The 26,251-nt window shown below is 34.0% G+C and overlaps 2 protein-coding genes across 2 annotated transcripts in view; both read left to right on the top strand.

Moving 5' to 3' along the window:
• Positions 1-531, top strand: LOC109821714. Its single transcript, XM_020387877.1, has one exon. The coding sequence runs from the start codon at positions 1-3 to the stop codon at positions 529-531; it is 531 nt and encodes a 176-aa protein (XP_020243466.1).
• LOC109821713 overlaps positions 21,686-26,251 on the top strand; it is a 6,848-nt gene continuing 2,282 nt past the window's right edge. The window contains exons 1-2 of the mRNA XM_020387876.1: positions 21,686-22,366; positions 22,464-22,553. Of these exons, the coding sequence (XP_020243465.1) occupies positions 21,715-22,366; positions 22,464-22,553 (742 nt within the window). The 5' untranslated portion in view covers positions 21,686-21,714. The remainder of the gene's footprint in view (positions 22,367-22,463; positions 22,554-26,251) is intronic.

The following is a 26,251-nucleotide window of genomic DNA, read 5'->3' as shown; positions in this document are numbered from 1 at the left end:
ATGTCTTTAAGAAGATGCTTACAAAATTTTTTATTGCGGGCAAAAATTAAAGAAGATAACAAGGAGAAACCTGAAAAGGAGAAGGAAAATGAGTTATTATATGTAGAATTTCCTGAATATTATGCTTGGGATTCAACAAGAAAATCTTGGAGTCCAAGAAAGCAAAGACAGGTGATAGGCCGTATAAATAGGGTTAACCCAATTGAAGGAGAAAGATATTACTTGAGACTTTTGCTTAATCACATCAGGTGTCCAACATCATTTGAGGATCTACTTACAGTAAATGGTATTCATTGCAAATCTTTCAAGCAATCAGCCCAAAAATTAGGTCTTTTAGAATCTGATGATAGCATAAGAGAGCGCTTAGATGAGGCCATTGTGTTCCAAATGCCAGCAGCACTTCGTTGTTTGTTTGCAATTATATTGGTTCATTGTGAGCCCACAGATGTTAATCATTTGTGGGATCAATATCATGAATCACTTTCTGAAGACTTCTCAAGGAAAAATCACTTGCTACCAGAGCTTCAGTAATAAATGATACACTTCTAAATATTAACTTCTACTTAGAAAGCATGAGAAAGGATATTCAAAAATTTGATTTGCCACCTTTACAAAAAAATACCATTACAGAGGAAAATTCATACACAAGAGAAATAAAAGAAGAGCTAGATGTACAAATCCCAACTGAAGATCTAAATGCTGTGACAAAACTCAACGCAGAACAAAATACTGCATGCACTACAATATTAGCACGAATTGAAGCAAATCAAAGTGGAGTTTTCTTTATTGACGGTCCTGGAGGAACTGAGAAGACATATTTATATCGTGCTTTACTTTCCACAGTAAGATCATAAGGCATGATAGCTCTTGCTACAGCGACATCAGGTGTTGCAGATATAATAATGCTTGGCGGAAGAACAGCACACTCCAAATTTAAGATTAAAATTCCAACAACAGATTCATCTATGTGTGCTATATCAAAGTAAGATGGTACATCAAAACTCATGCGAATAGCTCATCTAATAATTTGAGATGAGGCTCCTATGGCTAAACGCGTTGCAATTGAAACGTTAGATAGAACATTAAGAGATTTAATGGATCAAGATGAACCATTTGGCAGAAAAGTAATTATATTTGGCGGCGATTTCAGACAGGTTTTACCTGTGGTTTCCCGCTCAACAAGATCACAAATTATCAAAGAAAGTTTAGTAAGCTCACATTTATGGAACAAAATAGAAAAACTACAACTTTCCAAAAATATGAGGGAAATATCAGACGCAAGTTTCAGTGAATTTCTTCTTCGGATTGGGAACGGAGACGAACCAACATTTACCCAGGATCTAATAAAACTGCCTCCTACAATGTTGATCAAGAATCAAGGTGATGACTTACCAGAAGATTATCTAATAAATTCAATTTTTCCATCTTTGGATGAGAATTTCAAGTCTATTGAGTATATGAAAGATAGAGCGATCATTGCAACAAAAAAATGAATATGTTGACATGTTAAATGATAGACTAATAAAAAAGTTTCTAGGAGAAGGAAAAGAATTCTACAGCTTTGATGAAGTAGTTGATGACAAAAATCATCATTATCAAAAAGAGTTTTTGAACACCCTGCTACCTAATGGACTACCACCACACAAACTTATGTTGAAAAAACATTGTCCAATAATTTTACTCAGGAACTTGGATCCAACTAATGGACTTTGCAATGGTACAAGAATGATATGTCAAGATTTTAACTACAATGTTATTCAAGCTAAAATAACAATGGGCCAACACGAAGGGAAAGAAGTTTTCTTGCCAAGAATACCATTGTCACCAGCAGAAGATGAAGGATTACCATTCAAGTTCAAACGCAAACAATTTCCCATAAGATTATGTTTTGCAATGACAATTAATAAATCCCAAGGACAAACAATACCTAATGTATGTATGTATCTACCTGAAGCAGTTTTCTCTCATGGGCAATTATATGTTGCGTTGTCGTGGGGTACTTCTATGATGATGACCAAAGTATTAATAACATCAGATGGAAAAATTGAAGAAGAGGAAAGCTACACAAAGAATATTGTATACAAGGAAGTTCTCCATCCAACGAACCACACTGACTAATTCAAATAGAAAATAACATTTTTGAAGGTTATGATTTTATAATATTAAGTATCTTAATTTTTATTAAAGTTTTATTATATAAATAAAATTCCAAAAATTAAACACTTCCTTATTACATCATGCATTTTGTTCATTCACAATCATGTCCTAATATAAATTAAAATTACTTTAAACATTATAACTACTTTTAATTTATAAATTAAAATAAAAATCTAAAGCAAATTCATATTTATAGTTTATTTAATACTTCATATGCATTATTTTTTATATTATATATAACAAACTATTCAAAATCTTGCAGGCATAATGTTAACTAGCAACGAAGCTCCAATTCAACATATCCAAATACGCCAACTAAAGAAGTTTTAAAAAGAGTGGACCATTCATGTAGTCATTCTCAGAACTATTGAGTCCTCTTATGAGAACAGTAAAGGATCAGGAAAACTACTGAAACTAATTTTCGCTGACTCAGAGGTGATGTAGCAATATTCTACATAATGTATTACTATTGATAATTGTTGATGCTTATTCTTAAATAAATTAATACTGCATTTAGTTAAGAGGCTGTACAACAACATTTGATTCATTTTCAAAAAATTTCAACAACAAATATCATTTTCTTAAACTTATTCTATGTAAATGCAATTTTTTGCAGATGTCTAGCAATATAAGCAAACAAATAATGTGCATATGAACATCAAAACAACATTGTATACAATATGACAAAATAATTATTATTTATACTAAAATTTTAATAATTAACATCCCATAAATTTAATAATTAGTTGAATGATCAAACTAATTTAAATATTTAACTTATAGAGATTTGTAAATTATAATAATATAGCATTATTTATTAAATTTAAAAATAACTTATATCATCTATCGTTTAGCTTATTTATCTTATTGTACAATGTAAATTACGATGTCACTTTATTAAAATAATGCAGAGTTTGACAATATTTAAATCCATACAATCTTTTTATTATAGGCTTAAATGAATGTTAATGTATTAATTATTTGTGAAATAATATCAGTAATATTTGCAGGGACAAAAAATACAAGGTGTTATGTTTGGAGAAACTATTGAAATGTATAAGCACATGCTTCAGAAGAATCAAATTGTTTACATCTCAAATGGAGAAGTCAAACAAATAAACCCACTTTACGGAAATGTACATGAGTCAATTGAGTTGACATTGAATAAGAACATCTCTATCGAAGAATCGAAAGCTGAATTCCGATTTGACAAAATCTTGAACAACTTCATCTCAATCAAGGAGGCAATTTCCAAGGAGGATACAAGGAATATTAGTAAGAATTTGTAAAAAACTTTTAATTTTCCATTTTATAAATTATAAATGAATTTTAAACTTGTTATAAATTTATGTGCAGATGTTCTTGCAATAGTAGCCAATGTGAAGCCTATGATCAAGTATGTTACACGATATAATAAGGAGGACACAAGGAGAGACATCATCATAATAGATAAAGAGTATGCACATATGCTTTTATTTCAAATTAAATTAGTTATTAAAAATATAATATATTAACAAAAAATGTCTTCTTGATGCGGCATAATTATGTACCAAAATATGTTACAAGTGCACAACCGTGTTAAGTTATAGTATAAAGATATCGATCCCACGAGGAAGGTGTTTTGGAGGAGAAAATATAAAATTGGTTATTATGTTGTGTGCGTGATAAATAGGAGTGATGAGTGAATGTGATTGTGGAGAGATAATGATAGTGAAAGTGATAGTGTGTAAATCAATGTTTTTGAGAGTGGATGTGAGTAAAAAAAATAAATGTGATCAACAAGGCAAGAAGGAAGAATGAATAAAATCGAGAAACAAAAAAAAATCAAGAATGTAAAGATAACTGATTCAATTAAAGATATGAGTAATCTAGAATTAAATCCACTTCTTAGAAAAAGGTGATTCCCACGAGGGTTCTAGCCTAAAGGCGAATCAAAGAAAGTGAAAATAAACAAAAAGAAAAACTAAACCCAAGAGGGTTCTAGCCTCAAGGTGAATAGTGCAAAAAATTAAAATCTAACTACAAAATAAATTACAAAATCTAAACTATAAAATAAATTGTAAGAATTAAATGTAAGAAAATAAATCTACTCTATAAGCATGAAATAAATCTAATCTATGAGCATGAAATAAATCTAAGGCAAGAGGGTTCTAGCCTCTTGGCTATTTAAACAAGAAAATAAAATCTAATTACAAGCATGAAAATAAATCTAAATTAATAAGCAATAAAAGAGAAATAAGAAAAACAAACCTTCAAATTAATCTTCATCTTCATCTTCATCTTCATCTTCATCTTCATCATCCAACAAAGAGAAGAAGAGAAAAATTTAAAGTGGTGAAAAAATTATTTTATTAATTGTAACAAAAAGTTACAAATTTAGAAGACCTTCTCAATTAAGAGTAGCCCTTCTCTCCAAAAGGAGTTACAAAAATTTTTACACCCTTAACCCCTCACTCTCTACCCCTATTTATAGTAAACAACAATGAATGAGAGCCCTTGGATGAAGACTTAAGCCCTAAGGAATCATTTTTAACCTTTGAGCTTTTGGGCTTGAATTCTTGGGCCTTTTGCTTGTTTTCTTCATTAATTCAATGAGCTTTTGCTGAAAGAAGAGATCTTGAGCTTTATTCTTCATTAACCTTTAAATTCTTCCCATAATTACTTCTCCAGGAGAGAAATTCAGATCGTGCTTCTTTGTACGAATATTTGTCCATGATAAGTTCTGATTTCAGAGATGTCATAAATACAAAAGTTATAGATATCGTTCTTAGCTTTCCAGAGAATATTTATTCAGCCAATTCCGAGTTGATACGAGAGAGATATGGCCAAAATACTAAATATTACCGAGATATCCATATTGCATGATTTGTTTCCTTTTTCACAAAACTTCTTCATTTGTTCCTTGATGGTATATTTATTTTTCTTGGGCTTTTGAGCTTGGACTTTTGGACATTTTCTTAACATTTTGGGCTTCAATGCTTCATTTAATATTAAAAGAAATTATTTGGCTTCACGGGCTTCATTCTTTTGCTTTTGGCTTTGGGCTTTGGTGTTAAATCAAGGGGTCTTTGTTGAGAGATGAGAGTTTGAGATTTATTCTTCATTAACCTGCAATTAAAAGATAAAAATAATTATTAGTGGTATATTTATTCATAAAAAATAGATAATGAGGGTATAAAATTGTAATAAAATATGATTATCACTTATTTTCTTAAACAGTGGGATAACATTGTGCGTAACTTTATTCGGAGATTTAGCAAAAAATGAAGGCTCAATTATTGAAGAAAATATTAATGACACAACTATAATAGCATTGTCAAATTTTAAAATTTCATTGTACAAAGGTAAAATATTTTTCTTATTAAATTGCAAATTAATTATCAATAAATATCAAATTCTAATTATAACTATGAAATATTCAGGGGAGATGAGCATGACTTCGCAAATTGCGTCAACCATATGCATCAACCCTGAAATACAACTTGCTAAGGACATGCAAGAATGGTAATTCAAAATAAAATGTTATTTAATAAATTAAATTTCTAAAATTTTAAATTTCTATGCAGGGCTCATTCTAAAGATGATATCAAGACCATTGTTCCTCCATCAAAGCTATTCAAAAATGCATCAAAAATGAAAATTTCTAAAATTATCCAAGCATCACGAACATCTTCAGAGGTATGTTATTATAAATTCTATTATAAAATATTAATGAATCAAGGGCTTCAGTTTAAAAACAAGATAAGATAAATAAATTTGATTCAAGTTTTAACCTATAAAATTAACATGAAGTGATTTGTTTACTTTAATGCTTTAATTTTTTTCATAATCATATAAATTTTAAATATCTCAAAGTTATCAAAAATATCTTTCAACTGGATTTTCCATTATTATTTTATATTGTTTTTAAAATAAATTTCATATTTGTTTTATTTACATTTACATTTAGAATCAATTCTTTTATTTTTACATATATATAAACTATAATTATAACTAACTAAATTTTTAAAAATATACAGGCATAATATGGCACCTTTATGGGAAAAATAAATAACATCTTAAAAAGACATGAGACTTGGTACTACTCTTGCAAAGGCTGCAACAAAAAGGTTAAAAAATCTATTAATGACAAATGTCAAAATTGCCAAAATACAACTGAAGACAGTATACCAAGGTAAATTACTATCAATTACTCAAAAAAAATATAAAAATTAATTATGAAAATATCATCTGATGCACAATGATAATACAAAATGTAGGTATGCAGTTAAAATCATAGTTGAAGACGTGACAGATACTACAAGAGTGATACTTTTTGATGCAGCAGAAACTCTTATAGGATGCAAGGCATAAAAATTCATGGCTAATATAAAAGAGGTAACTTCTTAATTTATTATATTTCAAACATATAAAACCATATGTTTCATGTATAATTAATTAATTGTTTCCTCATTAAAACAGAAAAATAATCAGAGTTCGTTATTCCAAAAGTTTGTGCTAAACATTGGAAAGACATACACATTCCTTGTGAAGTTAGATGAAAACTCAAAGGATGAACGGACACAAGGAAAGATAATAGCACAAGAAATTCAACTCCAAGAAGACAACACAATCAACATTGAAGACGATGATGCAATTCTTGAATTACCAAAAAAGAAGACAAATGTCGAGAAGGAATGACCAACCAAAAAACTATAACATGAACAATTTTAAATTTTCAATACATTTACAAATATGTTGAAGGAATTTTATTTATCTTTTCGTGAACAATTTTAAATTTTCAATACATTTACAAATATGTTGAAGGAATTTTATTTATCTTTTCGTATGCTTTTATGAGGATTAACTTATGAATGTTATTTGTTAGAACAATTTATGAATTACAACAATATGCACATATTGTTGTCTCATAAATATTGCATGCTTTGATTTTTTTTGGCAGTTATTAGCTTAAACTTATCACTCAATTATGTCAAGCTAATTATATATTTAACAAATACTTGACTTTATTACTTTTAAAATGCATTTGAAATATTTTTGGGTTATCTCGACACAATGTTATGTTGACGAGTCTTTGAAAAAAAGGATTTTAATCATGGACAAATTCTATTAAGATGTTATTCAAAAGTGTAATGCCAAATATTTCTGTATGATGGCTTTCATGTGTGTGGATTGACTGAGATCTATGCCTATCGTCTGCATTTTTGTCCTGAGCTCCCTCCTAGCGAAATCTGGACTCTATGCCTATAGTCTGCAACTTTGTTCTGAGCTCCCTCCTCGCGAAAGGTATTCAAAATATACATTTGTTTGTTAATTTTATTTCTTTATTAACAATCAATTTCAATATACATACCATTTGCTTTCGATGATAACAAAGTGTTTGGTGGAATAAGTTCAATAGCCATAGACTGTTATACACGACCACATCTCATTGACCTGACGTACTCAACACGAATTGTCATCATAAATCTCACCTTCAGAAACTTTTCGTTTTGGAATATCCAACCAGTTTATTGCAGGTTTTCCCCTTGTATCTTTTAAGACTTGATCCACTCTATTTTTAAATCTACTTGTTGATGCATGAGTGAAACTTTAATATAATACAACCGACTTGAGAATATTTTTGCTGGATTAAGAGCCAAGTCTTTCTCCAAAATGTCATAATCATTGGCCCGCTTAAGAGCCAAGTCTTTCTCCAAAATGTCATAATCATTGGCCCGCTTGATTATCCAAACACAATTGTAATAGATCCAGGTTAGTTTCATAATCATAATCATTGGCCCGCTTGATTATCCAAACACAATTGTAATAGATCCAGGTTAGTTTCATAAAAAAAGTTAGTACATTGAATAATATATTTATTGTTTCCTTTAAACATATAGCATTTTATATAAGTAACAAGAATCATAATATATGTCTTTTGTTTTAGATAGAAAATATTATTACGTTTCTCATTTAAGCATTAATAATTAATTTAGAAGTTAATGGTCTATTTGACTATATTTTTGTCTCTGATAAATTCATCATTAATATGTGTTTCGTAGGTGATTTTCTTAAGCTTTAGCATTGCAATTTTGTCAGCCATATCAAATGTGATTATAGAATAAACTTAGAGATGTAAAAACTGCATCAAATGATTGCAGAATCATCTACCTTCTGGTGACTTTTGCCTTATAATGTCGTTATTGTTTGCAACTTTATTTTTACACAGTGATCTTGCTGAATCAAACTTAGTAGTGACTACTACCTGCTTTCCTCAGTGGTAAAGCCGACACCTTATATGAGTATTGAATACAAATTTTAACAATTCTATAATATCATTGATTCCTTAATTAAAATTCAATTTCCTTTTTTCACTGCATAACTTCTTTGATTTGCTCTATGTTTGAAAATAGTCACTGCAGAATGTCTGTGTGTGTGTGATTTGGAACTGGTAAAGAAATCCATGAAGCATGGTACCTGATCAACAAGGATGACAGAAGAAGTACATTAGTCATGTATAAAAGCATATATAAGATCCTCTTGGATGACATCAATATAGTGCAATGCGCCATGTTTGAACTGAGTTCCACCACCTGGAAAAGTAAGGTATTCTCCATAGACTAACCCAATTTTGGTGCCCCTTTACAACAGCCAACTTTGTATGAGGGACATTGTGGTACCATATCTGCAGCGAATATGTCATAAGAAGAAAATTATCTTTCAGAAAAAGGAAATGCAGGTTTACATGTATAAGTTAGTTATAAATTAGATACCTTATCCCTACTGTTAGGCCACTCAATTGACTTTTTGTATCCATCTGGAAGAGTAACAAGACAAGTTGGAGCTTCCTCAGGCCAATTCCTCTCTCTGTGCTCATAGTGCTTAGTGCTCGGAAGCTTCTTGATAGCTGCCTCATTGTCAAGACATGATATATAGTCTGGTCCAGCAGTGACATTACAGAGTTTCCAGCTGTAAGTAACGCCTTCCTTCTTTGATAAAGAAGTTATTGTCACTTGCGTTTTAACTTTTATGAAATTAAAATAAGTGTAAAATCTATGATCATTTGATATGAAAATTATGTGTACTCACATGTAAACATGTATATGATTATTTATTGAAATTTTTTTGAGGGAAATTATTTATTGAAAATTTAGAATTACATCCAACACACACATTTCATTTTTAGAATTCTCAGATGGTTAACAGATGAAGAAGAGAGATTACAAGCAAAGAACCTCTCAAAAATCAAGTTCCTCATTGTCGAGATGTCACGTAATTATACACTGTGTCATTCAATGCAAGCTGAAATGTTTTAGTTGTATACCAGTGGAATTATATCTTCTTGTTCATAGTTATGTATTTTTCTTATATTCTATGCCAGCATATGGAATTTATTTGTTGGCAGACTGATTTGCTATATGGTGAGGTTTTTGCATATGTTTCTTGTGTCTTACTTACATTTTAGTTTGTGATGGTTCCAATAATTTGATATATGTTCCCAAACAACAATTTTTCTACTTTGGGCATGGTTGGCATTATTCTTGTTTCTTGCTTTTCATTTGGAGAAGAGGACAACATGAGCAATTTTCATGCTTAGCACAGGAAAAAATACTCTTACAAAAAACCAAAATGGTCTTGCACTCATGCAACATAAGTCTTTCAGTCCTATTAATATAACTATCAGTCTTCTTCCATGTATCCTGCTTGATCGGTTATTGTCCATAGTGTAGTTGTAAAAGCTATAATTATGTTTTCTGCCTTGTTTATGTGATTAAGTAAATTTATAAATTTCCTTGCTGTGGTAGGATCGAAGCGCCTTGTCAAAGTAAGCCTAGGAGATGATGATCAGTACATTAAAGATGACTTCACTGCATGGTAACAACACGTTCATGTTGCTGCTAAACTTAAAGTAACCATTAAATAAATTGTGTTGCTTCCTGATTTGCAAAGAAATTCCTGGATGAATTTGCTTTTAGTACATTATTGTGTTTAAACGTTCCATATGCTGAAGTTTTGCAAGTAACAAGGTATATATTCTTACAGGAAAGAGCAATTATAACCAGAATTAGATCAGTTTCTTTGAGATCAAGATGATGCCTTAGGTGCATCTACCACTTACACAGCCAATGTTACTGAATTGAGGGTTGTATTTGTTGACTCAGAAGCCACATCACATTTGGAAAGGAAATGGAGTCTTAAAAATGGTCATGCCATTCATGATATTCATCATCCATGCAGATACTAAAGGAATGTTTTATATTAAGACATGGATTTAAGTTCATCTAATAATGGAATAATACATGATACCTGATCTTCAGAGCTAATGTAGTTGTGCGGAAAGAGCTCCACACTCTAGCTTCTGATCGTTTTTGCATTCATCTGGAGTTTGACATTGCTCGAACTGGTCTTACGTAAGTACTTGTTTCTCTTTTTTCCTTTCTTGATTCAATAACACATTATTTCTTTTTTCCTCTTTTGATTCCACGTCACATTATTCATTTTATGCAACTCATTCACTTGTACACTTAACATGACAATGATCTTATTGTTCGAGTGCCGGATATGTTCAAAGTCTTTATGACTTGTTTTTTGTCTTTGAACAACTTTGCCTTTAGATACGTAGTTCCCTCTTGAGAGAGAACTACGTTTTGTCTTTTACCGCGGTCAACCTTTTATTTTATATTCTTCCACATTGTATTTCCTCTTTTAAATGAATGTGGTTATCTATTTTACTTCTTTATTCGCTAATCTATGAATGTCGTCAGAAGACCATAATTACATAACAAATTCACTAAGCAGATTTCTGAATGTGGTAGTACATGTGCCTGAATCTTTATTGTGTAACTCTCCATCTTGAACACTTTCTTCTCTATCCTCATGTAAACTACAACAACATTATCAAAAAAGTCTAAAGGTCCCTAAGCATCTTCATTATTTTGAAATACCTACAAGACAATATTTTAAATGTTGCAATGTTTTGACATATTACATTTAAACAATAATTTTCTTAAGCTGCAAAATTAGACTTCAATTAATTGAAGCTCTCTGTTTGTGTCATCATAGGAAACAACTTGGAGGAAAACTTGGAAGCTCTTTGCAAAGTAATCTCAGAGTGAATACTCTTGGTGATCTTCTTAATTTCTCTGAAGAAAAGTTATAAGAGCTTTATGGCATTATCACAGGGTTGGTGATTTGGTTTATTTACCATGATTGAAGGATATGTTTGTATGACGTGTATGTTCAAATTTACCTACCAGATAAATGAGCAACTTGTGCAGCAAGTGCAATGCTTTTATTCTACTCTGATATTATGTTGCTTATTTACATAACATTTTGAATCCATTCACAAGTATTTTATTCATAGAAAATGTACGATGTCATAAACATCATTATTTAAGATACTGCAATATAAAATGATTTAGTACATGTATTCGTCAGTTTGCTTCCATTATTGGTTTTGAAATACATGTATTACCAATGAAATTTAATATAAAATATATTAACTTCTAACAGTAAAAAAACCAAGAAAATCCAAGATTATGATTCAAGAAAAACCATCCCAAAAATTTCAAAATTTTACCACGTGCATTGCACATGCAATCCAACTAGTTAAAACCATTTTATAAGATAGTCACTGCAGAATGTCTGTGTGTGTGTGATTTGGTCAAAATATGAACGTTATCTAATATTTTATATTCGAATTAAACTATTATTATTAATAAAAAAATCAATCTTGAATTCATCAACATAAATGATAAGTTTTATCTGGTCATAGAGGATTTTTTTTAATTATAAAGAAATCACTCGCACCTATTGTCTACATCCACTTTCTATTATCTAGCGGCTGAGTATTATAGACATTCCAAAATTTTTTTCTAGAATTTTCAAATTTAGAATGTGCAAATTCAATCAAGAAAGAAAATATAAATTATATATGTGACCAATTCCAAAATAAACAACTTAATTATCTGCACAAGGAAAGATAAACAACTTAATTATGTGACCAATTCCAAAATATAATATATGCTAATATTCAGTGACCCTAAATCTTGTAGAAAATATATTAAGCTGAATTATTTTATGACCGTTGGATAAAAATGTTAATTTTTTTTCATAGCGTTGGATAAAAATGTTAAATTAGTCTACTATGGACCTTGTAAAATAATTTGACATTTTTTACAAGAAGAAGCTATTGACTGCTTGTAGAAAATATATTAAGCTGAATTATTTTATGACCGTTGGTCTAACATTGATAAATAATTAAGCTGAATTAACCAACGGTCATACTTTGATAAAATGAACCATACTTTGATCTAAAATTAAGCTAAATTCTTCTGTTAAAAAAATTGGTCTTCATACACACCAATTTTTATGACCGATGGTCTAACATTGATAAATAATTCAGTGCAATATGAATTGGTATAAACTTAATGGAGATGCATTTTTTATGCGTGTTACCTTACCTTACACCTGAATCCCTCATGAGATGTATAATACGCCACACACAGAGTTAAATATGTTCTTTCAGTAAACTATTTTGTCTCTCACAAAAGCAGGTAATAGTTTTGGTGAGAAATTGTAAATGGAATTCAAGATAACAAAGTATAAATATGCAAAATTAAACAGCAAATATCCTGCCGTGAAGTCAAAAGCATAGGAAAATTCCAGAAGTATATAGCATACCTTACTACAGATATTCCTCAGTGATTTGGAAAAAGAAATCCTAAGTTACTGACCTAAACTCTGCCTCCTCATCTCAATTTAGAAAGCATGATTCTGTTTCTCTTTAAAAAAACAAAGAGCATGAGTAAGGCAACAATATAAAAAGTAATATAACAAAAGAATCAGGAAATGGAGGGAGAACCTTTTGTACATGAAGTCGTGAAAGTTTTAGTATTAAATCGATTTTATTATATAAGATTAATATACCCTTTTTAATAAATTATAAAGTATATATGGAAACCTCGATGCTTATAGCCAGTAGTTAGGCTCCACAAAATAGGTTAACTTTATATTATAGTTTTCTATTGATAATACTATTAGCAATGCCATTACTTTTCCTCTTTATCTTATTATTCACATTTATCTGATGTAAGTCCTCTTTTGCTAGTCACTCGATTGACTTAATTTTATTTTTATAATATCAGAGGTTAGAATATTCTTTTTTGTTTAAAAAAATGTAGACATGATTTTCTTAAAAAAATATATATACACATAGTAGCAATAGTATATACTTCAGTTCAACTCAAACATTGGCTTGAAGCCATTTAGAATGAGGTTCTGTCTATGCTAGAATGGTGACATAGTGATTACATAATCCAAAAGTTAAAGAAGAAATTTCTACAAAGAAAAAATAATATAATATGTCAAATTAACAACTAATTGATAAAATATACACGGGTAGTGCAAAAAGCTATAGAAAGTAAGGAATATATCTTTATAAAAATTTTACAGTGAGTGACCAACTACAATCATTCTAATTTAAATATAAATAATTATTTTTTAGTTACTAATTTGATATACGAAACTATAAAATAAATCTCAAGCAAAAAATAGGAATTGAAATTATATTATCCTGTAGGAAAATGCAATTTAAAAGTAATAATTTAAACTATTAAGTGCCAAATATTAGTTCATGCGAGAAAGTAAAGTAATTTATGGTCTATATACATATATAGTCAATCGATTAAATGTATTGAAATTATAATGACCACAACTAAAATTATATGGTGGGTTCACTTTAAAAATAATTTATAAAAAATAGTACATTAAAGTCAAAAACCTTTTAACCACTATATAGATTGTTTGAAATTTTTTGCATGTATAAACTATATTGTCTAGTAATAGTGATGTGCATACTTAACTATAGCCTAATACATCTTAAGAACGACCTACTCTTTAATATCATCATTAATTGATGTATCTATGCATTACACTAAAAACACAATAAAGATTAAACTATAAAAGAAATACCCTTAAAATTTTTTAAAATTATAAAAAACACCCTAAACTTTTATAATTTACAAATACACTAAACTATTAAAAATTATATTAAAATCAAGGAACTATAATAAATCATTGAAATTTTTTTAACTTTAGAGGGGTAATTTGCAATGTATTAAACTTTAAGTTTGTTTTTTGTAAATTTCAAATCTATTAGATTTTAAAGTAGTTATGTTTTTTTTAAAAACGTTATGGGTAATATTGACTATGAAAAGTTTTTCCTAAACCTATACTTTTTGTGACGCCCCTGGGTTCACACAAGGTTGCAGTCCTAGGTGAAACCAAGAATGTCAAACCTGCCATGCACCACACCATGCAATAACATGTTTCACCATCATAATTAACATCTATCTAGTAGAGTCAACGACAGGTGTAGGTACAAAGGCAAGAAAAAGATAATACAAGAAATACTGATGAAATGATAATGATCACATAAATATCTCATCATCCAACATACAGAAGAACATAATCAAGGTCTGAGTAGATAAACTGAAATACTCAACAAGTCTCAAATATAAATATCTGACGAAAAGGAAATAAGGCACACAGCCTTTACAACTTCTAGAACAAGACTCCCAAATGTCTAAACAAAAGTCTACTGTGGAGCTCCAAAAGAAAATATATAACTAAATAGACAGCTGAAGCTAAAATGCATCACCATCAACCTGCGACTCTCCGGGCTCCTGGCTCGTTACCTGAAAGGGGGAGGAATAACGAGCGTCAAAGCGCTAGCGAGTAACATCACAACCAATCCCAGGGGAACAGGGCTCATTGTATAAGAAAATACAGATAATATATAATAGATCTAAACTCATTGATCTTACTACTCATTGTATAAGAAAATACAGATAATATATAATAGATCTAAACTCATTGATCTTACTAAAGAGGGTTTGGAAATTTGGAATTTACAACACGAGAAATAGGTACGTCGAACGAAATAATCCAAACAAGGAAACCCTCATGTATATACCTTATATCTCAATTTGTAAACCCCTAATCACCTAACCCGAGGTTCTAATACAGGAACAATAATAAAAGAAATACAACTAATCTCAGAACATAAGTGCAGTGCCATATCATGGCCTATATGAATGTCATGTTAAAATTTACATAAGTGTCATGTCAAAATCTACATAACTATCATGTCGCGATCTTCTGTGAGAAAATCATATTCAGGGTTAAGAACTAGGTCCGAAACAGGAACTATATATTGTAGTTTCCAAACTCATGGAATAAGTGGCAAATGTCCAACACGAGAACTGAAATGGATTATAGTCCAACACGAGGACTTCTATGGATTATAGTCCAACACGAGGACTTCTATGGATTATAGTCCAACACGAGGACTTCTATGGATTATAGTCCAACACGAGGACTTCTATGGATTATAGTCCAACACGAGGACTTCTATGGATTATAGTCCAACACGAGGACTTCTATGGATTATAGTTCAACACGAGGACTGTGAAATGGTGAAAATATCGCTGAGATACATAATGAAATCTACCTATATCATTCACAATCAAATCAGTGTATATATCCACAATTGGTACCCTCAGGTCATCTATCATGCCTGGTTACGTAGTAAGACTAAATACCAATGTCAGATAGTCCAGTCAAACTCTCAAACATGAGTGAAATTCGACCGAAGCCCTAAAGCGAGCTCAGCGGTCGACCGCACCGGTCGACCGCCAAGCGGACAGAAACCCAAATCTGGGTTTCTGTCAGCTCAAAACCTGAAATAAAAATTTGTATTTTTCTACGATAAAACAGATCTAATGTCTCTATAAATCATACTGTAGAAAAACAATAGATTTTAAGCATGTAAACTATATCCCCAACATTCTAAATATAAGAGAAACAAGATTATAACGTTTTGGTAACAGTAAACGTGATTTAACCCTTGGTTAAGCAAATCTCAGATCTAGATCTTTATTTAACAGAACATTGGTGAACTTTTATAAACTGAAACCTTTGATTCTTGCTAACCATATTATAGAGAGTTCATTTTTATACAAAAATACCATTTTGGCTCATCAAAACTCAAAAAAAATTTCAAACGAAAATAATAGAAAACAGGGGTGAGGGATTGGGTGAGATGATACTCGCCTCAGGTGAGTAATGGGTCTCTGAATCTGAAGGAGAACGTTTCCCTTCGCTGAATCCCACCAAAAACTGCTGCAACTCCTCAAGAACCTCTCCCCAATCACCAAACAAGGAGGATTAGGGTTTTAGAGAAGAGAGGGGGGGCTAGGGTTACTGATTTCAGATGTAAAGAGGGTTGTCTCGGATCATTAGCCTATATACCAATTACCAAACCCGACCCGAAACCCATTTGAACCCGAACCTGAGATATATATATACATATATATATATATATATGATTATTTATCATAAGAAAATTATTCACTATTAATAATTCACATATATTTATTATAGCAAAATTTTGGGGTTTTACATTCTCCCCCCCTTCAAAAGAATATCGTCCTCGAAATTCAGAAATTATACGAATCTCGAATCATGAATTACTAGATAACATATAAAGATATTTATACTTACCGATCTAAAATGATAATATTCTCGCTCAAATCCTAATCTAGTGGAACTAGTACGTCGGGTGAAAAATCCAAACAAGGAACCCCCCATACATATACCATGTGTTCCAAAAGATTAAAAATTAAGCGAAAATATCTTCATTCTAGCGTTAAATGTAAAAATAACCAAAGGTATAAGCATAAAGTAAGGTATATAACATAATAAGAATTAATTTACCTGCTCGACCAAGTGTGGGTAATCGCGACGCATGTCCTCTTCGCGCTCCCAAGAAATCTCCTAAACGCCTCCTCGGTTCCACTGAACTTTCACTAAGGGAATCACCTTATTCCGGAGTCTCTTGTCCTCTCTGGCAAGTATACAAACCAGAATCTCAATAGTAGTCAAATCCTCCCGAAGCTCAATTTCTGGTGCATCCAATACTCGTTGCTGCTCCTCATCATGCAAGTGTTTCTTCAGCATAGAAACATGAAACACATTGTGTATACTAGACATCGATCCTGGAAGATCTAGTCTGTATGACACAGCTCCAATGCGCTCTAAAATCTGAAATGGTCCAATATATCTCGGCGCAAGCTTCCCCCGTCGCCCAAATCGCTGTACGCCTTTCATAGGCGATACCTTCAGCATGACTGAGTCTCCCACCTGAAACTCCAAGGGTCTACGCCTCTTATATGCATAGCTCTTCTGCCGACGTTGAGCGGCTAGAATCCGCTCCCTGATCAATGCTACCTTCTCGGTAGTCCGCCTCACTAGCTCTGGCCCAAGTATCAAGCTGTCCTGTAGCTCTGCCTAACATATTGGTGATCTACAGGGCCTCCCATATAATACCTCATATGGAGCCATACCGATCGTCGCTTGATAACTATTGTTATAAGCGAACTCGACCAGTGGAATATGATCCTCCTAACTGCCCTGAAAATCAATGACACAAGCTCGCAACATGTCTTCCAACGCTTGATTTACTCTCTCTGTCTGACCATCCATCTGAGGGTGGAATACACTGTTATAAGATAGCCTACTGCCAAAAGAGTCGTGGAAACTCCTCCAAAAATGTGAAGTGAAAACCGATCCTCTATCCGATACGATCATGTCCGGAACTCCGTGAAGTCGAACTATCTCCCGAATGAAGATCTTCGCATAAGCCTCGGCTGTGTAAGTGGTCCTTACTGGAATAAAATATGCTGACTTCGTCAACTGGTCCACTATCACCCAAACAGAATCATTCCCCTTCTTCGACTTCGGCAACCCCACAATAAAATCCATGGAAATGTCTGCCCACTTCCACTCTGGAATGGGTAAAGGTTGAAGTGTCCCTGCCGGTCTCTGATGCTCTGCCTTCACCTGCTGACAGGTAAAACATCTAGCCACATAGTCTGCAATCTTTCTACGCATACCGCTCCACCAGAAATGTCTCTTCAAGTCCTTGTACATCTTGGTGGTCCCTGGATGCACTGTGTACCGAGTACGGTGTGCCTCATCAAATAACTCTCTCTTCAGCTCTGCACTGGCTGGCATAACCAATCTACCCTTCATCCGTAGACCTCCATCAGCTCCAATGGTCTAATCAGTCTTAGGCTCTTTGGAAATCTCCTCCTTTCGGATTTGAATCCAAGAGTCTCCCAACTGAGCTCTGACAACTCTGTCACTCTAAGATGGTTGCACTGTCACAGTTCCCAAAAATGCACTGGTTCCTCCAATCTCGGGTCTAAAATCAAACTGGCTAAGAGTGATAAGATCCCGATGTAGTGAACACCTTGAAGCCAAAATCCGATGTCGGCGCTTCCTGCTTAAAGCATCTGCTACGACGTTCGCCTTCCCCGGATGATACTGGATCGCGAACTCGTAGTCCTTAATAAACTCAATCCATCTCCTCTGTCTCTGGTTGAGGTCCTTCTGGGAAAAGAGGTATTTCAGACTCTGGTGATCTGTGAATAACTCAAACTGTACCCCATATAGGTAGTGCCTCCAAGACTTCAGTGCAAATACCACTGCTGCCAACTCCAAATCATGACTGTGATAGTTCTGCTCATGCACCATCAACTGCCGTGAGATATAAGCTACTACCCTCTGAGTCTATATTAATACGCCTCCTAAGCCTGCTAACGATACATCTGTATATACGACGAATGTCCTGTCACCGCTCGGAATAGTCAGAACCGGCGCTGTAGTCAACTTAGTCTTCAAAATGTCAAAGGCCTTCTGGCACTCCATGCTCCATATGAACTGTACACCCTTCTTCGTAAGGTGTGTAATAGGCGTCGTAATCTTTGAGAAGTCCTAAATGAACTTCCTATAATATCCAGCTAGACCCAAAAAGCTACGAATCTCTGTCACCGTCTTCAGTGGCTCCCCATCAAGAACTGCCATGACCTTAGCTGGGTCCACTGCTATACCCTCTCGACTGATAACATGGCCCGCCTAGGCGGCCGCCCAGGGATAAGCGGGCCGCTTAAGCGGCCCGCCCCACTTTTCCAATCTCAGATTTTGAGCTGGGCGCTCCCAAAAACCCGAACAAAAAAAAAGCCTAACCCAAAACCCGATACCCAATACCCAAAACCCAAACTCAAAAATAAAACCCTAATCTTCGATCTCACCTTCGGTTCCAACCGACTTCGGACCGAGCTCGTCTTCGTCTCTAACCAAGCTCGTCTTCGTCTTCGACTCGTCTTCAACTCGACGACTTCGGACCGAGTTCGTCTTCGATCTTCGACTCGTCTTCGTCTCCAACTGAGCTCGTCTTCGACTCGACGACTTCGGACCAAGCTCGCCTTCGACTCGGCGACTTCTGACCGACCGAGCTCGTCTTCGTCTTCGACTCATCTTCGTCTCCAACTGAGCTCGTCTTTTTCAGCCGACAGTTCGCGTCTTCGTAAAACTCTAATCCTCTTTATTTCGATTTCAATTTCCTTTTTTTTTATTCCGAGCTCGTCTTCAAGATTTGGGTTCTCATTAATTTGATATTGTAGGCTTGTGTAACTGTGTTGATAATTTTTATTGGGTTCAAGTCTTAAAAAGGCAAAATCTGTATTGAAACTGTTGATTGGTTCAGGTTTGATAGATTCTTATTAATTGTGAGGATAATAAGTTTAAAGAGAGATAGTAAGTTTAATCCGTTGATGTTTCAAGGAAATTAACTTAGTATATTTATATCATATTTAGTTTGATCGGCATTGCTCAAGGAAATTAACTGCTCCTAGCCTCCTATTACTGTCATATGCATTTATCACATGTTAACTTAGTATATTTATATCATATTTAGTTTAATTGTTTAAGTTTAGTTGTTTAATTGTTTAAGTTTAATTTTCCTATTTCAAATGAAAAAGTATCTGAGTGCAGTACAACAGAATATGCATCACCACGGTCCACAACAAACTTATGCTCCTTACATTTGTCTTTGTCATGTTCATCCTCTGCATTTGTTCAAAGCTTACAACTGTATATGCTATAATTGTGTATCTGTATTGAGTTGAGTGCTGAAACTATAATATTCATGCTCCCTACTTTTGGATTTGCAGCAAATAACGAATGAAGTTGCAGTTTTTGACCTACAAAATAGAACAATAATTAGTTGCGGTTTTTGAAGTTGCAACAATAACGAATGAAAATGCAGTTTTTGACCTACAAAAATAAGTTAACAGTAAGGGAAATTACACATGTGAGAGTTTATATATTTCTTGATTTGAGATTCTTTTTTAAGAATTACAAATTGAATATGTTTAACTGTATTTATTATTTAAGTTTAATTGTTTAAGTTTAATTTTAAGTTTAACTGTTTGATTGTTTAAGTTTAATTTTAAGTATATGAATGATTTGTTTGTTCATTTATTTCAGAATGTCGGGTGTTCCAGCGAAGGAGTCTACGGGTTCCACCAATATCCCCGTACCTCCCGTGAAAGATAGAAGGAACTCAGGAGACATTGGTTGGGAGTTTGGATTTTGTCCGGACCCAAAAAATTTGAATATGGTGCAATGCAAACTATGTGGGCACAAGGTGAATGCGGGGATCCATCGATTTAAGAAGCATCTTGCAGGGTTGAGGGGGGAAACCAAACCATGTTTGAAGATTAGTGAAAAAGATAAGCAAAGGGTGAAAGAAGTCATTGATGCTAATTCGAAGAAGAAGCAAGTTAAGGAGAGGCACACTATAGACTTAGAAGAAGAACTTCATACGACGAGGCCGTGTGATGAAGAAAAAGATGAAGAAGAAATCATCTCTCCTTCCATAGGCGATGGGTCTTCAAAGAGGTCTAGAGAGCCTACTGTTGGGCCGATGGATGCTTACACCGCTAATGATCCAGAGCTAGCGAAAAGGTTGAAAGGGAAAATGAAGCAGACAGGAGTGAAGGATTCTTTCCTGAAGGAGAAGAGAGATTGGGTGCATAATCAGTTGGCTACTTGGGCATATGAAAATGCCATCCCCTTTCTGTTAGCCCTTATGTTTTGATGATGTTCTTACAACCACCATTATCGGTACTAATGACTTATTGAGTGTAAATGTAGTAAGTTCATTTATCAAGCTCGTTAGTGCCATTAATGGAGGATGGATGGAATATATGCTACAACGATGATATCCAAAGGAGGAGGAGGCCAAGAGATGAAGCAACGTTATTTCAAGAACGACAAATTCGACTAAAAGCTTCATCCCAACTTTTCATAAGTCAATTGAAACCAAAGAGGAAGCACATACAGGACAATATATATTTGAGTGGGTTAATACGGCTATTGAGCAGATTGGAGCTGATAAAGTCATTCAGGTTGTCACGGATAATGCAGCTGCAAATATGGCCGCGAAGGAGCTTTTATATAGGGTGAGACCGAGGATTTTTTGGACTAGTTGTGCAGTACACACTGTTGACCTGATGCTTGAAAGCATCAGGAAGTTGAGTTTATTCAAAGGACCAATTGAGAAGGCTGTTCGCGGGGAAAATCGTGTTCTTTATTGATTTCATTGTTCTCTCAAGTAACTGTTTATCGATTACCATCTTTATCTATAGTCATCACAAGACATTGTCTATGATGCGTCGCATTTGTGACAAAAGGGACATTGTGAGACCTGGAGTTACTCGTTTCGCCACTACATTTTTGACTCTGCGGAGTCTTCTTGAGAAGAAAGGGAAGTTGAGATTTATGTTTTCCGATGAAGCATGGGTGAGATGCAAGCTTGCAAAGACCGCTAAAGGCGCTAAGGTGGAGGCGATTGCTATGAGTGATAGTTGGTGGACAGCGGTGGCCAAGATCTTGAAGGTGTATGCTCCTATTTTTCGATTGTTGAGGGTAGTCGATAGTGACTACAAACCCTCAATGGGATTTGTGGTGGGGATGCTTGAAGATATGAAGAAGGAGATCATTCAAGTTTTCAAGAATAAGGAGAAGGATTTCAAGCCCGTGATTGATATTATAGATGGGAAGTCCAAGGATCGGCTCTTTTCTCCCTTGCATATGGCTTCTTACTACCTCAACCCTTACTATTTCTATAGGGATGATGTAGTGAAGAATTGCAAAAGGGCGAAAGATGGATTTCTAGATGTGGTGGAGTTGTTCTATCCTGATGTAGAGCAACAAGTTGAAATTCATACTCAAGAGTTGGAGAGATACAGAGAAGGAAAGGGTTCATTTGCTAGGATTGGAGCGGTGAAGGCTAGAGAGAAATCAGACTTGAACCCAGGTAAAATAATTTTAGAAATTGAATCATATATGACTTATAAGTTATCTATTGTGCCATTGTGGTAGTGAATCAACTAATAATATATTATTTTTTGTAGCTAATTGGTGGTATTTGCATGGTGGTGATTGTCCCTTCATGCAAAATATGGCTATGAAACTTCTCAACTTGATTGCACTTCTGTTTTGTGGTTTGCTTGTGCTGAGTTTTAAATTGCATATTAGAGCCTCTTGACCCTAATCACCCCCCCTCTAGGGTCCAACAATTGGTATCAGAGCTTGGTCTCTATATCAGTTTTTGGTTTAACAACCTTAGAGAAAAGATCTAATGGAGGCCTCTTTGAATATGCATATGCTAGAAGGACAATCCACAACTAGACCACCTCTCTTCACCGGCACTAATTTTGCTTATTGGAAGGCTAGGATGAGAATTTACCTTCGTTGCATAGACCTTGACATTCTAGAGCTCATAGAAGAGAAATATGAAGAAAAGTCCAAAGTCGGGAACATGACCGATGGAGAAAGGCACCTAGCTAATCTCAACGCTAAGGCTATGAACGCCTTAATTTGTGGTCTTTCCCCTAATGAATATAATAGAGTTTCCACGTGTGCAACCGCATACGAAATTTGGGTAAAATTATGTGTCACACATGAAGGAACCCCCCAAGTTAAGGAATCTAAGATTAGTGGACTTATGCATGATTATGAGCTATTTAAAATGCTTCCTAATGAATCCATTGATGCTATGTTTTCCCGTTTTACTAATATCATCAATGAATTACATGGTCTAGATAAGCAATTATCCATTCAAGAGATGAATTACAAGATACTTCGCTCCTTGACTCCGACATGGGAACCCAAGGCTACGGCCATTGAGGAAGCTCATGACCTCACTACCTTAGCTCTTGATAGCCTCATCGGAAAGCTCAAAGTGCATGAGAAGAAGCTCAAGGGGAAGGAAAAGGAGGAAGTGTCATCACGCGAAGTTGAGGAGCCGTCACCAAAATTGAAGACCATAGCTCTCAAGGGAGCTAGTGACAACTCATCTTCGTCGTCGGAGAGTGAAGTTGATTTTTCTAGAGAAGTGGCTCATCTCTCTAGAAGAATCTCTAGACTTATCAAAATGAACAAAAAATTTAATCCCCGATCTAACAACAAGTTTTCATCTCGTGTAGGAAAATGCTTTGAATGCAACGAACCGGGTCACATCGCTAAGGATTGCCCCAAGCTCAAAGAAAAGTACATGAAGTACAAGAAGAAGAAGGCTATGTATGCCGGATGGGAAGAATCCGAACCAAGTGACTCGGATAGTGATGAAGAAGGAGCCAAACTTGCTCTTCATGACCCAAATGTTTGTTTCATGGCAAATGAACATGAGGTAATATCCGAGGCCGAAAGTGAATCTTTCTATATGCAATGTGACATAGCTATGGCTTTAGAAGAGTTGAACTTTGAATTTAAAAGAATGTCTAAAGAATACTCTTCTTTCAAAAAATTGCATGCCTCTTGTGATATTAAGCTAGAACAACTAACAACCTCTCTTGCTCTAAAAGATGAATTGCTAGGAGATCTCGATTTCGAGAACAAGCAATTAAGATCAAAGATTGAAAAATTAGAAATTGAGGGTTGTAGAACTAGACCCACTCATGCTTATGACAACTACAATCACCATGGTAGAAATAGGTTTCATGGTTCTAACATCCGTACATACAAAAGAAATTTTGTATGCACCTATTGTATGAGACATGGACACATTTCTACTCATTGTAGAATTAAAGACAATGAAGATTTTTATGGTTTGATATGGGTACCCAAAGGTACCAAGACTACTAACCACCAAGGACCCAAGACATGGGTACCTAAAGCTACTACACCTTCATCTTCTTCTTTTGTAGGGAACGTCACGGCAACGACGTAAGGAGATGTGGTACCTTGATAGTGGTTGCTCACATCATATGACGGGCAACAAAGAGTTATTTGCAACCCTATCAAGGATTGAAGGAGGCAATGTCTCCTTCGGTGGTGGTGAGAAAGGTAAAATCATTGGTATCGGGTCTATTGGTAAGAAACCCTCACCCACAATTGAAGATGTTTATTTAGTAAGTGGTTTGAATCATAATCTTCTTAGTATTAGTCAATTGAGTGATAAAGGTTTTGATATTTCTTTTAAACCGGATAAATGCATCATTAGTATGGATGGAAAAATTGTTTTTATTGCAAATCGCAAGTCTAATGTTTACATTTTTGAGATGAATGAGTTAGTGAATCAAGATGTAAAGTGTCTTGCGGCAATTGATGAAAATCCTTGGATTTGGCACAAGAGACTTGGACATGCAAATATGGAGTTAATATCAAAATTGTCTAAGAAGAATCTTGTGAAAGGGCTACCTAGCTTGCACTTCATAAAAGATACAATTTGTGAGGATTGTGCCAAAGGTAAACAAACAAAATCTTCTTTCAAATCCATCCATGAGGTATCGACTTCTAAACCCTTGCAATTACTTCATCTTGATTTATTTGGTCCTATGCGTGTTACCTCTCTTGGAGGCAAACACTATGTTTTTGTGATTATTGATGATTTTTCTCGTTTTACATGGACAATATTTCTTGCTAAGAAAAATGATTGTTTTGAAGAATTTGCTAATCATGTTAAAAGAATTGAAAATGAAAAAGATTTGAAAGTTGTTAAAATAAGAAGTGATCATGGTGGTGAATTTCAAAATGAATTTTTCTATGATTTTTGTGCTCATCATGGTATAACTCATATGTTTTCCGCTCCTAGAACACCACAACAAAATGGTGTTGTTGAACGGAAAAATCGCACCATACAAGAGATGGCACGCACTATGCTTAATTCTTTTGATTTGCCAAAATATTTTTGGGCGGAAGCCGTCAACACGGCTTGCCATGTTTTAAATCGTGTTTTGATTAGACCAAAGCTTAAGAAAACTCCTTATGAACTTTATTATGGAAAAACTCCTTTCATTGGTTATTTTCGTGTCTTTGGTTGCAAATGCTTTATTTTAAATACAAAAGATCACCATGATAAATTTGATTCCAAAATTGATGTTGGTATTTTCTTGGGTTATGCACCTCGAAGTAAGGCTTATAGGGTCTTCAATAAACGAAGCCTCGTTGTTGAAGAGTCTATAAACGTTACTTTTGATGAGACTAATGTTGGCTCTCAAGTTGTGTTGCCTAGGAAAGATGATGATGATGATATTGAGGGAGGATTGGACTTGTTGCAAATCAATGACACTCCCTCTATAGAAGCTCAAAAGGATGTAGATTGCACAAATGCTCAAGATCAAGTTGAACAACCTAAAGCTTGGAAATTTACATCAAATCATCCAAAGGAGCAACAAACCATCCAAAGGAACAAATCATTGGGAGCCCTTCAAAAGGAGTTATAACTCGCTCAAAAGCCTTGAGTGAATGTGGTAATGTTGCATTTCTATCTCAACTAGAACCTAAAAAGGTTAATGATGCTTTAAATGATGAGTTTTGGGTTTTGGCTATGCATGAAGAATTAAACAATTTTCAAAGAAATGAAGTTTGGAAGTTAGTTCCTAGACCTAACAATGCTAGTGTTATTGGTACAAAATGGGTTTTTAGAAACAAACTTGATGAACATGGCATTGTAACTAGAAATAAAGCACGTTTGGTTGCCCAAGGATACAATCAAGAGGAGGGCATAGACTATGATGAAACCTTTGCACCGGTTGCAAGGTTGGAATCTATTAGGATGTTTTTGGCATCTGCTAGCTTTAAAAATTTCAAACTTTTTCAAATGGATGTTAAAAGTGCCTTCTTGAATGGCTTTATAGAAGAGGAAGTGTATGTTGAACAACCCCCCGGTTTTATAGATCATGCTTTTCCTAATCATGTT

The sequence above is a fragment of the Asparagus officinalis genome, chromosome 8 (genome assembly GCF_001876935.1).
Source record: "Asparagus officinalis chromosome 8, Aspof.V1, whole genome shotgun sequence".
NCBI classification, from domain to species: domain Eukaryota; kingdom Viridiplantae; phylum Streptophyta; class Magnoliopsida; order Asparagales; family Asparagaceae; genus Asparagus; species Asparagus officinalis.
The sequence above is the reverse complement of the archived record's forward strand: the minus strand, read 5'-3'. Positions and strand labels throughout refer to the sequence as shown.